General features: G+C 41.2%; 1 protein-coding gene across 1 annotated transcript in view; it reads left to right on the top strand.

Annotated features, from left to right (window-relative positions):
• The window catches only part of USF2 (upstream transcription factor 2, c-fos interacting), a 243371-nt gene that overhangs the window by 84050 nt on the left and 144436 nt on the right, over positions 1 to 14885 (top strand). Inside the window, exon 3 of the mRNA XM_044080489.1 lies at positions 39 to 97. Coding sequence (XP_043936424.1) covers positions 39 to 97 — 59 coding nt within the window. The remainder of the gene's footprint in view (positions 1 to 38; positions 98 to 14885) is intronic.

The raw sequence follows: 14885 nt of genomic DNA, 5'->3' as shown, positions 1-14885 counted from the left end.
TTGTGGATCTTAACTTGAAATTTTCTATTTTTTATTAGGAAAATGGATGGAAATAGAACGCCGAGAGATGAAAGGAGAAGAGCACAACACAATGAAGGTAATGTCCTTGTTGGAGGCTTAAATATATTCTGAAGTGGTTTGCTGACTATAGTTGTGTCCTTGAGAGAACAAAATGAAAGTATTCATTCTTGCTGTGATTATCGTGTGTACATATTTGTGCAGTCTTGAAACAGCTTGTAGTATTACTGAGAGAAGAGTACAGTCTGTTACAAAACCGCAGAATCCATAAGCAATCCAAGAGCCAAACTGAAAAACATTTCACATAAGTTATACATTTTTTCAATCACTTTAGTAACTGTATCAGTATATTTCTTGGTGTTGACCATATGATGGAAAAAATGAAACTGTTAAGTACGATTTTACATTTTTTATATTAAATTTCTGTGTGTAAAGCTTAAAACATGCTGTCACAGTAGAATGATGCCCTCTTATAGCAGGAAATTGTTGTAACCAAGAAACTGACAGATTATACGTTTTGACTTTATCTGCAGTACAAGGGTAGGTCTTCTTGAATCCTGCTTCTAAACTATTTTATCTCTTGGTTTACTGAACTTGACAGACGGAAAAGGCTTACTTTAACTGTCGTGCTAAGTTTAGATTTTTATTTGAGGTTGTGCAGCCTTGAAATTACCAGATATAAAGTTGGAGTACTGTAGTACTACAGTATTGATATTATGTTCAGTACAATGTTGTATGGTAATTACCTGCATTAATATTTCCATGTGCTACTTTTTTTTTTTTTTTTTTTTTTTATGCTCTGGTTTTAGTTTAGGAAGTGTAGATCTGGTAGAATTGAAAACCTGTGCTAAGTAGTAGTTTGTTAGGTTATGTCAGTATAGCATAAAGGCGGATTACATATGCAACCACTTTTGAAGATGAAATATGGAGTCATAAAACTGTCTCAGGAATTGTAGTATTGAAATGTCTAGTACTTCCTTGATGAACTTGAGATTTGTGTCCTTCTCACTGTGTGACTTGCGTTTGTGAACTAAATACAAGTCACCTTAACTTTTTTTTCCCTAAGCAAAGGGTCCATGTTTGTGTAGTACTGTAATGGTCTAGGAAAAAACAATGATGTCTAAGAAAAAATAAATTGTGGAGATTGTTTGTAGTTTATTGGCCTAAGTTTGATTTAACACACTATACTTTCCAATGTTTTTTAGTAGTATAATTCACATATTCAAGAGAAGAGTATTAATTAGTAGTAGCAGAAAATTGAATCTTTGTATTATGATGTGGAATACCCTTAATGGGAAATACTGCTACAAAAAAGTATTGCCATGATTGGGGATGGGGCGGGGGGGGGGGGGGTGTCATGTGTTGAATAGCATTTTTCTGCAGCTGCAACACTGACTACTGGAAAACCATTAATAGTTACCCCTTTTCCTGTTAATGTCAGACAAAAAATGGTATTTCACCTACCTCCTAAGAATAACATGCAGTTATATCAGTATAAACATTGTGACAAAATAGCAGAATTCCCACCAATGCAGTATAACTTGTCTGGCGTGGAAGACTGATTAGAATGTCTTCGTAACAAGGGTTCTCCACAAAAAGGCCACATTAAACCTGAAAATAGTATACTAAATGACGCTGTAAAACTGTATCCATGAAAGTCACCTTTATGGACTTAACCTTGATTATGCAGGGGCATTGGATCCCACATTGCCAGGTGACCATCCAAATGCACCATGTTGATCCGCAGATAGGTCAAAATTGCATATTTGGAGAACAGTCAAGGGTGATAGAGTGAACATGGTGGTAAAAATATAGAGGGACAAGGCATTGTATTGCTTTTACAAATACAGTTACCCAAAGCCCTGGGGTTGCACTTGCCCAGCCCACTCCAGATTGAAAGGGCACACCAGTCCCTGAGGTTAGCACAAACTGTCAGTCATACAGTTAGACAAAGAACACATTCTGAAAGGCTCAATTCCTTATTTTCTTATATGAAGAAAAAGAACATTTTTTTTTTGTCCTCAAAAGTTTGTAGTTTCATTGCTCAAAACCCCATTAGCTGCCTACCACTGAATGTCTGTGGAGGGGTGTCTCAAAAATAAATAAATGTGTATATGTTTAGATATGGGTCTAGGATATATGGCTGAAAATTTATTACATAGGGTCCAAATCGCCAAAAATCCATTTGGCCGAAAACACTAATGACAGTATGTATGCCCTGTTCCCCACTGTAGTGTGATCTCGGAGTGAGAATATTAAAGTGGGGGGGTATGGGCACAGCCCCCCACAAGGGGTGGTGTGGGGGGCGAAGCCCCCCACCTAATTAGGTTTAGAACTACTTCCTGATAGTATGAATAGCAATTAGACAATATTAAATAATGGCAGCCATTACTAAACTGAACTGGGGGGGGTGGCTATGCCCCCCCCACACCCCCCCTACTTTATTATTCTCACTCCAAGATCGCACTACAATGGGGAACAGGGCATATACACTGTCATTAGTGTTTTCGGCCAAATGGATCTTTGGCGATTTGGACCCTATGTCAGAAAGTTTCGGCCAAATGGATTTTCGGGCATATATCCTAGACCCTTAGATATACATATATGTATAGATGTACATATATGTATATTCACACATGCATGCGTGCACACACACACACATATGTATAATATATACACATACACATTATATAGATTATATATATATATATATATATATATATATATATATGTATACATATACACACACACACACACACACATATATATATATATATATATATATATATGTGTGTGTATATATATATATATATATATATATATATATATATATATATAAATATATATACACACACATATATATATATATATATATATATATATATATACACACACACATATATATATATATATATATATATATATATATATAAAGTGTGTGTGTAATCATCTTCTTCTTTCAGTTTTTTCCATTAGGTGTCACCATAGTGGAACAACTGTCCGCAGAACAATTGGCAGTGGAGTTTTATGGTACTGAGTTGCCAGTTCGGTGCCCAACCTTCCACTGAAGATGCACACACTCGCACCTAGGGCCAATTTAGAGTGCCCATTCCACCTGCAGCATGTCTTTGGGATGTGGGAGGAAAGTACCACCTGGAGGAAGCCCATGTGACTGCAGGGAGGAGATGTAGACTCCGCACAGAAGGCACCCCAACCGAGAATTGAACCAGAGAACCCCTTGCTGTGAGGCGGCAATTCCAACCACTGCACCACTGCAGCCGCCCATGTGTAATAAGTATAATGTGCATTGATACAGAAAAAGATGCAGCAGCTTATTTGACATCCCCTTTATTGCAAAAATAACGTCTTGCCGCAATTGTAGCATTGACTGGAAGCCAAGCTGCCTGAAGGACACACTGTAATCTTATTTGGGTTGCACTAAAAAGACAAGCACCAGATATTAAATACATTTTTATGCTAGGAATAACACCTAGGCAGTTAAAGAGAGCAAAAAAGTGATTTGCAAATGCAACACAGTGGGAGCTGGTACAACGTTATGGGGTCATCTCTCCACGATAGATGTGAATAGAATTTTTAAGAGTGGAATCAAAGTGTACTTGAATGTATGAAATCTGCATAACGTAGACAGAAGTTTATCTACCCTTGTAATACTTGGAACCAAATTTTGACTGGCTAAGACTGACCATTTTAAGTGCTCATTGATGCTGTTCTTAGCTCAGAGCCATCCCTGTTAGTTCACTTGCTGTGTGACATAATCATCAAAATGATTCAGGCAGGTTGGAGAGAAGGGACTGTTAAAAAGCTGCCTGCTATATTAGAGTGCTTGCTTAACAGGTATGTATGGATGGATGTGTGTGTGTGTGGGGGGTGTCTACAATTTTCTGTAAGAGTATAGTAGCCCTCTTCAAGCCATTAATGTGTTTACAATGAGAAACATTTAAGAAACACTTAAAATGAAATAGCTATAGTTGAAATGTTAGTTAATTGATTTGAGTATGAAGAAAGAATGCAGGATTTATTTTGGGATGGGAAGGTGGCTAGGACGGAGATCATAGGCAGATCAGAATGCACTACAATTCTTTCTTAATTCGTTTGCTTTTCTTTCCAAATCTTTCAGATGTAACTGAAAGCTATTGGGTGTCAGAAGTTGAAAGCAGTACTGAGGTGCTCATTAATTAGATCAAGAAAACTGAAAGGGGAAATTTGTAAAGGTAACATGGTATCTGCAAACACTGAAGTGCTCACATGCCAACAGGGCTTAAGAAATATACTTCCAGAAACCTTTGTGCAAATTTCACATTACTCAATTGTATACATCAGACTACTTTAGCTACAATGAAAGATATGTTTTCTGTAATTCTGCACTTAAGTGATGTTTAAGATAAATTCCAATTTCTATTTCACCTGACAACATACATAATAGTTTCCTACACATAATCAAAGAAAAACTACATCTCTGACTGTAACTAGTTGTAAACAAAATGTTGTTATGCATTTACCTATGGCCACAGGCCCTAGTGGTTCATAGGAGAAGTGTCATGTTTGCACACATAATCAAAGAAAACCTAATTACATCTCTGACTGTCACTAGTTGTAAACAGAATGCTGGTATGCATTCACCTGTGGCCACAGGCCCTAGTGGTTCATAGAAGGAGGAGTGTCATATTAGACAGGGACACTTTTAAAAGAACCAGCCTAACCAGTATTTTGTGTGTTGTTATGGAAAGACCATGATGAAATTTAAGTAAATAGAACACGGGGCATTTTTTTCTGATTGGTATACAAAGGTTTGGGTTTTTTGAGCATAAATGTTGACTTTTGAATGTTATGACATTCTTTCAAGAGTTAACAGCAGTAGTTGTGGAATAGCTGACTGTGCATGTGACTTATAGTGAGTGTCCTAAGCAAGTTGTCATTATTCTTCATAACAAAATAATCTTAAGTGAATACATGAAATGCCAGTCTGTTTCTAGTTCAGTGGTTAAAAAAATGGCTAAGCAGTAGGACACAAAAGTCATGTTGTGATGGAGGTTCCCTTTGGTGTTCCATAGGGCTATGCATAGGGGACCAGTTCTTTTCATACTGTTCTTAAAAATAAAAATAGAAAAGTCATTAAAAGCTTCAAGAAAACTATGATTAAAAGTGATTAACTTGTAAATTATTTTTTCATTTAAATATCAGTAGACAGTGGTACACAGTTTAAACTTTTTTCACTCAGCCAGAGTCAGGAATCATCTTCTGTAGTGCATTTAGCTGTAGAATGTGCAACTAGCCACCCTTAGAAAATGTATCTCATTGTGTAACTTATTAAATATAGCCTTCAAGTAAGCCATCTGAACAACTTGAACAGGAAAAATTCCTTACCAGAAAAAAAATCAAAAGGCCCATAATTTCAACTGTTAATGACACTTCCTGAAGCCTTTCCATTGTCCTGTTTACTCAGTGGTTATTTATAGATGATGTCTAGCCTAGTCTTCACTGTGTTGAAAGTATATGCATGAAATGCACCTCTGCGAAGCCAACACTAAAATAGGGAACTGCATATTTAAAGTAAACATCAGTAATGTAATCCAGGTGCATTTAACCGTTGACAAGACCCCTGTTCAAATCATAGGTAGTTATAATCTCCCAACTTTGAGTCAAGAAGTCCACTTCACCTGTCTGGACCTCTTTGAATCTATCAAGATTCAACCTTTTACCCTGATCATGGGCGACTTTAACTATCCAACCGTAGATTGGAATAACTACTTATGCCAAAACACAAATGCCCAGAGATTCCTTGATTTCATCAGTGCAAATGCCTTGGCCAGCTGGTCGACACACCCACAAGAAGATAATATGTTGGACTTGGTATTGACCAACATGAGTAGCCACTGCAACATCCCTACAGTGTTCACCCTCCCTGGTAAGATCCGACCAAAAAGCGGTCACTTTCAAAGTCGCCATCTCCCCTGACCCCCACTCCCACCCCACATCTAGGGTCAAACCAAAAAACAATTCTCCAAAGCTGATTACAACCTTCTGAGGGAAGGTATAAACAGCTTCACATTCCCTCCCCCCCCCCCCATAGGAACTGGCACAAATGTCCAAACCTAAACCATAGTAGTGTACAGCATTTATGTAGCTGCATAGAATCAGGAATACCAGACAGGACAAAATCATCCACCTCAAGGAAGAATAAACCTGTTTGGTGGATATCTGCAATAAATAAACTCTGTAATAAAAGGAAATAAATTGCTGTCCAGGACCAAGAAGGAATAGGTGCCTAATTGTAAGCAATCTCTCCCTAGCCTGAACAAGCAAATAAGAGCACTAGTGAAATTCTCCAAAGCAAGCTTCGAGTCCAAACTGGCCACATCTACTAAACACAATCATAAGGCCTTCTTCACATATGTCTGCAATCTCAAGGGAAGCACTCAGATTTGCTCAGAACTGGTGGTCAAGGACACCACATACACAAATGACGTAGATATAGCCAACCTGCTGGTAGACAGGTTCAGCGAAAAATTCACCCCTCTGTCCCCCCCATCAGTACGTCAGCACCTGTTGCCCTCACCTTGTCTCTAGGTAGCAAGTCATCACTGTCCTCTCAAAGGCAAAAAAATACAGCCTCCGTGGGACCTGATAACATCCCAGGCTGCATCCTACATGAACTTGGGCAGCAACTTGCAGCACCATTATGCACCCTATTCAGCCAAAGCCTGAGTACCGGCTTTGTCCCAGCTGAGTGGAGGACAGCCACTGTCATCCCTTTGCACACAGTGGAGCGTCCACTGCTACAAGAAATTGTGTGGCCATCAGCCTAACTAGCCTGATCTGCAAGGCCATGGAACGGATTATCATGGACCTCATTAACAAGGACATTGGCAACCTCCAAGCACTCAATACCACACACATGTTCTTCATGTTTCACTGTTGCAGTCATTACATTTGGGTAATCTGCTGGCAGGTTGCCCTCAGTCAGCCTGATTAACAAAGTCTTGGGTCCTGCATCGGTTGCTGTCCCTTCTTCCATGACGTCAGGTCGTCAGGGGTATAAAACATGCAGCCAACGCCATTACATTAGTCTTTCTTGCCATGTGGTGCCTGAAGCAGAAGCAGTTCGCAAGTGTCGGTCGGCCTACTCCTGAAATTTTCGTTTTTGAGTTTCAGAACCAAAATCTTCAACTTAAAGCTAAGTACCCCGTTGGGGAAACTTTTTCTTGCTCCTTACCGATGTCAGTAAAAGTTAATTGCATTGCTTGTGGGAAGCAAATACCTCATAAAGATTTTCCTTTGTTCTGTATTCCTTGCCTAGGCCCTGACCAACAGCGTACCTTGCTGTCGGTTTTGTGCTTTATTTAATCAACGTACTGTCCATCTTCGGTACATTTTTGCCTCTAAATATTTCGGTTCTCGGTTTAATTATCCAGAAATGTCGTTGGTTAGCCATCTAACTACCGGAAATCTGAAAAAACGCAAAGAAAAAGACAGAGACAGGCCTTCAAGGTCCAAAACTGCCGACGACGCTTCTCTGAAGCCAGTCGCCAGTTCGCCAGTACACAGTGAAGTGCTTTCGCAGCCCCTGATACCCGCAACTTCTGATTCGCAGGCCTCTACTGAGACCCATTTGGAGTCTGGTATGCCGCGAGATGCTTCACCTGTAGAACCCGTGGATGTCTCTACCTTGGATGGGTTTGGAGCCGCTGTGCAGGCACCGGCTTCTGAGGGTGTAATCAGGCCTACAGACTTGCATATTAAACTGACTCCACCTTCAATACTAAGGCCTAAATCTTGATCTATGCCTAAAAAACTGATGCCCAGGCCACATGTTCAGGGCCCTATGCCTAAAAAAGCAAATGATCAAAATGGCTGAAGATTTAATTACTCTAATCAGGGGTAGTCAACCCCCCCCCCTTCTAAGAGGCCTAGGGCTGAGCTTGACTGTGCATCTTCTGATCAGGATTCTGTCTCTTCTGTCTCCTCAAATTATCTGGATTTGTCCATATTTACTTATGAGGATTCTGATGCAGAGAATTCCATTCCCTCTGCTCCTCCCCTGAGGACTTTTCTTTTGGAAAAACTTTACATACCTTAAAGGAGCATTTCCACTGGGAAAGTCAGGAATTTTCTGAATCAAAAAAAGAGGCTTAGGGATTTCCTTCTTCTTCCTCAGCATAGGCCTTTGGCTATACCTCCTGTACTAAACATTGTTGATGTGTTTTCGGAATCCAGTATGGCCCCTGATTCCTTGCCTCCGAGCTCCTAGTAAACCTGACAGATACTACAGGGTTCCTGACTCCCACAAGTTCATTTTCAAAATCCTGTTGTGGACCCAAAAACCATTTCTCAGGGGCCCAAGGGCATTAATGCTTCTACTGCTAAAAATCCTACCCCTTCTGATAGAGATTCCAGGGCACTGGATAGATGGGGTAAAAAGGTTTATACTTCTGCAACCTTGGCAATCAGGGCTTTAAACTGTCAATTTCATATGCTAAAATATCAACAGCATATCATAGGACTGCTTAAAGAGAAAATGATGTTGATTTCTGACTGTGGAAAATAAAGATTTACAGGATTTATTGCATTCAGCTGAACAAGTTGGAAAACATACTTTGCAATGTGGTTTTGATTCTTTAGAAGCCTCTTGCAGGGCCGCTGTCACTGGGTCTGTGCTTAGAAGGCATGCTTGGCTTAAGAAGCAATCTCTGCCTGATCATGTTAAAGCAAAATTGTTGGATGCTGCTGTAACTCAGGACCGCCTGTTTGGCAGTAAGGCTGAAGAAGTTCTAAAAAAGATGGAAGATAAAGCTAAAGCTATGCAAACTGTGAAAGATTTCTTATAAGTGCAACCTCCAAGATTTAGTAGGCACTGGGCTACTAAGAACTGGTCCTTTCCAGCTCCTTCCAGATCCACCCAAGCCAAACCCAGACACACCAAAAGCACCAGGTTTCAGTCCCAATGGACTCTCAGAACTAAGCAGTGGGGTACTTCCACTTCCAAATCTGGAAATAACAAGACACCCCCCTATGGCAAACAGTCTCAATGACTTCCCTTTACAATTACAAAGCACTTACCTTTCAGCCTCCCCTTTGGGGGGAAAGATTTCTCTTCATGCAAAAAACTGCAACTCGTAACCCAGGACAAATGGGTTTTAAATATAGTATTCCAGGGATACAGATTTCATTTCCACACGTTACCAACTCCAAACTGGTAGCCAGACCTGCCTCCAAATCTGTGGGCAGAGGCTCAGAAAAAAGTACTTTCCCTACTAAACATGGGAGCCATTCATCCGGTGCCAGAAGAGGAAGAGGGACAAGGTTTGTATTCCAGACTTTTCCTGGTACCCAGAAAAGACAGTTCATGGTGTCCAATTCTGGACCTGTCTACTCTAAACATCTTTCTGGACATTCCAAAATTCAAGATGCTGACTCTTCACCAGTTACTTCCTATGCTAGGCAAGGATGCCTGGTTGGCAACTCTAGATGTGAAAGAAGCTTACCTGCATATCCCAATCAGGGAATATTGCAGACGATACCTACACTTCAAAGCAGGCTACTTGCACCGTCAGTTCTCTGCACTGCCCTTTGGCTTGTCTACTGCGCCCAGGGTATTTACAAAATGCCTGGCTCCAGTAATTGCATTTTGCAGGCAAAGAAATATTCAAATATATCCATACCTGGACAATTGTCTAATTCAGGCAGAAAACCAGGCCATACTTATAAAACATCTGGTGTTTGTAAAAAGGGTTCTAACTTGTCTAGGGTAATGAAAAGAAATCACAACTGGTACCTTCTCAACAGATTACATTCCTGGGTGCAAGCTTGAATACAACTGCCCAGATGGCTCTCCTCATGCCAGAAAAGCAAATTCATTTGGTAACTTACTTCAAACAGGTGGCCAAAAAAACCCTGCCATCTGCAAGACAAATACTGCAAGACTTGGGGTTCATGGCCTTCTGCATTCTTCTAATTCCATATGCAAGACTGCATATGAGGAAACTTCAGTGGTACTTAAAAAGTTTATGGAGTCAGCATTGTCACAGCCTGGAAACAATGATTCCTATCATACCTTGCCTAGAGTTCCTATGGTGGGCAGAGGCCTGCCACCAAAACAAGGGACTGCCATTCACACTACCCCCTGCCGTCCGAACCCTAACTACAGATGCAACAGACTATGCATGGGGGGCTCATCTGGCAGGGAAGTGCATTCAGGGCAAATGGAGCCCAAAACAAATGCACTTACATATCAATCAAAAAGAAATGTTAGCTGTACAGAATACTCTGACAGCCTTCAGAGACTACATTCATCCAGGACAACTACTGGTAAAGACGGACAACACCACTGTTATGTTCTACATAAGCAAGCAGGGGGGTACACATTCCTACCCCCTCTGCAGACTAGCCATGGCATTGTGGAACACGGCCTTGAGCTACCAAGTGCAACTACAAGCTCAATTCCTGCCAGGAAAGCTGAATATTCTGGCAGACGAACTAAGCAGAAATCTCATGGACCCACACGAACAGAAACTGGAACCACGGATTTTCAACATGTTGACAAGCAAATGGGGGAGCCCAGACATAGATCTATTTTCCTCCCCCAGAATTACCAGTTGGACAAATTATGCACAAGAACTCCTCACAAAAAAGCTTGGAAAGTGGATGCTCTCTCCTTCAGCTGGAAAAAACTGTCAGTCTACGCATTTCCCCCTCTGCCTCTACTCTCCAAAGTTCTGATAAAAGTCAAACAGGACAAACCAAAAATGATTTTGATTGCTCCAGACTGGCCACGCCAACATTGGTACCCACTTTTGCACAGTGTGTCACAAATTTCTCTATGGCACCTGCCACAGACAACTTCCTTACTGTCTCAGCAGGAGAACCAAATTCTGCACCCTCAGCTCCCATCATTGAAACTTGCAGCTTGGCTAATCACTTAAATTCGCCCTTAGCATCCCTCAGCAAACCTGTGATGGATGTCATTTTGGAGGCGAGAAGACCTAGTACTAGAAAATCACATGCTGACAAATGGAAAATATTCTGTGCCTGGAATCAATCTCAAGGGATGAGCACAGCAGCGCCCTACCTCAGATTTTGCAATACTTAACTGAGATGTTTCACAAGGGCCTGTCTTTTTCCTCCATTAAAGTCCACGCCTCAGCCATTTCAGCTCAGTACAACACAGAACCTCCCCTCTTCTCTCATCCTCTGCTCATGCAGTACCTCAGAGGGGCCAAAAACTTGAGACCACCCAGGAGGGCACCAACCCCTGCCTGGGACCTTAACATTGTATTGGAAAAACTCACTCTACCTCCTTTCGAGCCAGCTGCTACTTCAAACTTAAAATTTCTTTCTTGGAAAACAGCCTTCCTTTTAGCAATCACTTCAGCTAGAAGGATATCCGAATTACAGGCCCTTATGGTGGTGGAGCCTTTCATCATCTTTCATGTGGACAGGGTGTCACTCAAGACCAATCCATCCTTCATGCCCAAGGTAATATCCGGTGTGGCTCTTAATTAGTCTATTAATTTGCCAACTTTCTTTTCCAATCCGCAGAACAAGGGAGAGCGGATTCTGCATTCATTGGATGTGCACAGACAACTTAGATTCTACTTGGACAGGACTAAATCTCGAAGAAAATCTGAACAACTGCTGGTGGCATTTGCTGCAGGGGCAGAGGGAAAGGCTATTTCAAAACAAACCATTTCTAAATGGATAAGCCATTGCATTCATTTCTGGTATAAGCACCATGGCAAACCTATCCCCCAGGGGATCAGATCTCCTTCCACCAGGGCTGCATCTACTTCTGCAGCCTTTCTCAGAGGTGTTCCTAACAGGGATATTCTAGAAGCTGCTACCTGGAGTTCAGTTCACACCTTCACCAAGCATTATCACTTACCAATTTTCTCTAAATCTAGAGCTGGCTTTGCCACTGCTGTTTTTCAGGGCCTTATAGCTGGTCCTAATGCTGTATAAATCCATCCTCCCAAGAGTAGCTTTGGGAATCTACCCAAATGTAATGACTGCAGCAGTGAAACACGAAGAACATAGTACAGTTGTGTACACTTACCATAAATGTAGATGTTCGAGTGTATTCACTGTTGCAGTCCTGGTTACCCTCCCTCCAGCCCCTTGTTTTTCTCTTACTGCACCACTGCTTTCTTTTACTATGCTTAAAAGCCTTTTTGGTGCACTTGCTTTTGGTTGGAGGTATATTTTTGTGTTTTTAATTTTATTTTGCTCCCCATTTGGGGGGGCACCTGACATCTGGGGCAAGAAAAACTGATGTAATTGCGTCGGTTGCATGTTTTATACCCCTGACGACCTGATGTCATGGAAGAAGGGACAGCAACCGACGCAGGACCCAAGACTTTGTTAATCAGGCCGACTGAGAACAACCTGCCAGCAGATTACCCAAATGTAATGACTGCAACAGTGAATACACGTGAACATCTACATTTATGGTAAGTGTACACATCTGTACTTTTTGTTTCTTTAAAGGGAGGTAATGCCTGTTAAATTTGGTCAACTTCTTTGAGACAGTCATCAAAGCCATGGACGAGGGGAAGATGGTGCTTGCCGCCTACTTTGACCTGGCCAAAGCCTTCGACACTATTCCACACTCTGGTATAATAGATAAACTCTCTCAACTAGGCATCAATCTGTATGTTACCAGATGGGTAGGAAACTGGTTCACTGATGGAACACATCCAGTCAAAATGGAGAAGGCACTCTCAAGTTGTAGACCTGTAAGTAGTAGGGATCAGTCTTGGGGCCTCTGTTGTTTGGGATATACTCTTCTCAGGTGGAGGCCAAAACCAGTGGGCTATGGCTGACCAAGTTTGCAGACGACTGCAAGCTGGGTGCTGTCATCATTTCCCCTACTGATGTGGGCATCCTCCAAGAGGGTGTCACCCAAACAAATGACTAATGCCAGAAACATGGCTACAAATTGAATGCCAAAAATACATCATCCCCTTTGGGGAGAGTGACATCCCCACAAGTTATCACATTAATATCATCCTAAGCATGCAGTCAGTCATGAGGGACTTGGGCACCCAGGTTGATAACAAACTGACTTTTGACTACCATATTGCCTCCATTGTATGGAAAGCTTTCTACATAGCCCACCTCATTAGTAAGGATATCTCATCTAGGGACAGGGAGGTCATAACATCCCTGTATTCTTTCCTTATAAGACCCACTATTGAGTACAGCGCCCCATTTGGCATGTACCTCACAAAACACATGCAGCAGCTGGAGAGACAACAGATCTTCGTCGCCAGGAGAATTCAGGGCCTCAAACATGTAGCCTTCACAGATAGGCTAAAAGCTCTGTCCCTCTACTCAGTCTCGTACAGACTGTTTAGAGGTGACCTCTGGCATACAAAGCAATCTCAGACCCCACCATGATGGGACTGCTACATATCCTCGAGTCTAGCTCCACTCGAGTAACCTGCACACACGACCTGAACCTGGTCTGTGACATCGATATGACTTGTTGGCAGGACAGGTTTGTGTCCCAGACACTTCCCTTTCTGTGGAATAGACTCCCTCTCCACGTCAATCATGTTCAGCTCAACCTGGATAACTGAATGGGGAACATAATGTACACCCCTGGGAATCCACCTGTGTTCCTGCTGGGCAGGGCATTGGGTGGTGACTTGTTGGAACATGGGCTTAATTCTTCGCTAGGCTTGTAAGGGCCCCAAGGCTAATAGCCTAGTAACTTCCTATGATAATGGAAAAAATACTGAGCCTTATTTTATGCTGCATATTCTGACTGAGTATTGATACATATGGAGCAAGTCATTCTAAAGTTATCTTCCATCAAAGGTAGTCTTTGATGGCACAGAGACTTGGGCAACAGAAAGGAAAAAGGGATGTTGCTAAACTTAGGGAGTCTATAACAAGAAAAATAACCAGAGGTCCTTTTGAGGCATTAAAGATAGTTTATGAAAATGGGTATAAAGCAGAGGAATGTGGAAACCAAGAAAAGGCACAAATATAAAAATTTATGGAAGACTTGCTTATGTCAAAGTTAGAGGAAAAAGGTTTAACAAATAAGATAGAAAGAGGTTAGATAAAATGTTGCTGTGTAATCATTCAGCAGGGAAGTCTCCAGCAACAAAGTGTATTCCTGTGGAAGTTTAGAATTTAGGAGGTAAGAAAGTAGTAAAGATTTGGAAGGTTTTAACAGTATTTTAAAAGATTGTGGTGGGTGGGTGGCACCAGTATCTTGACAAAAGGCCATGGTGGCTGTATTGCCCAAAGATGGTAAGTCTGTTCAGATACAGCTTCATGTAGATCCATTTCAGTGTTTAAACTATGGTTATAAAGGGATTCTCTATACTAAGAGAATGTCAGAAATATTGCCAGAATTGATGATTATGGATTAGTGTGGTTTTTAGGGTGAGGAGACAAACATCTGACAACATTTAGTAGAACAATGATGATCCAGAAGGACACAAAATAGAAGAAAATACTGATATTGTTTGTGGGTCTTGATAAAAAGAAAACATTCATTAGCGTTGGCTGGGGTTTTATGAGTAGTGCAATAGAAGTATTTGTAGTCCTTGATAGAATAATAGGGTTAATTAGGGGGAATGTGGAATGACTTGTATGCAAGAATAAAAGTGAAAGGGTTCCTCTCCTGCAAGCTGTTTTTGAAGAGAGGAACCAGAAAAGGAAGTAGTCTTTCCACTTTACTATTTGCTTTACATTTTGTGACCATAGACAAAGAAAATAAGTGACTCTCAAATTCAAGGATGTAGCTGGTATGGTAATCAGGAAAAGGTAACTTTTTATTTGAAGATATTAATTTGTCTTTGAAAAATTGATAAAAGGACATTTACAATATTGTGAGA

Source organism: Protopterus annectens, chromosome 8.part0, assembly GCF_019279795.1.
Source record: "Protopterus annectens isolate FY-2018-M chromosome 8.part0, PAN1.0, whole genome shotgun sequence".
NCBI classification, from domain to species: Eukaryota; Metazoa; Chordata; order Ceratodontiformes; family Protopteridae; genus Protopterus; species Protopterus annectens.
Note: the sequence above shows the minus strand (reverse complement) of the source record. Positions and strands in the feature narration are given on the sequence as shown.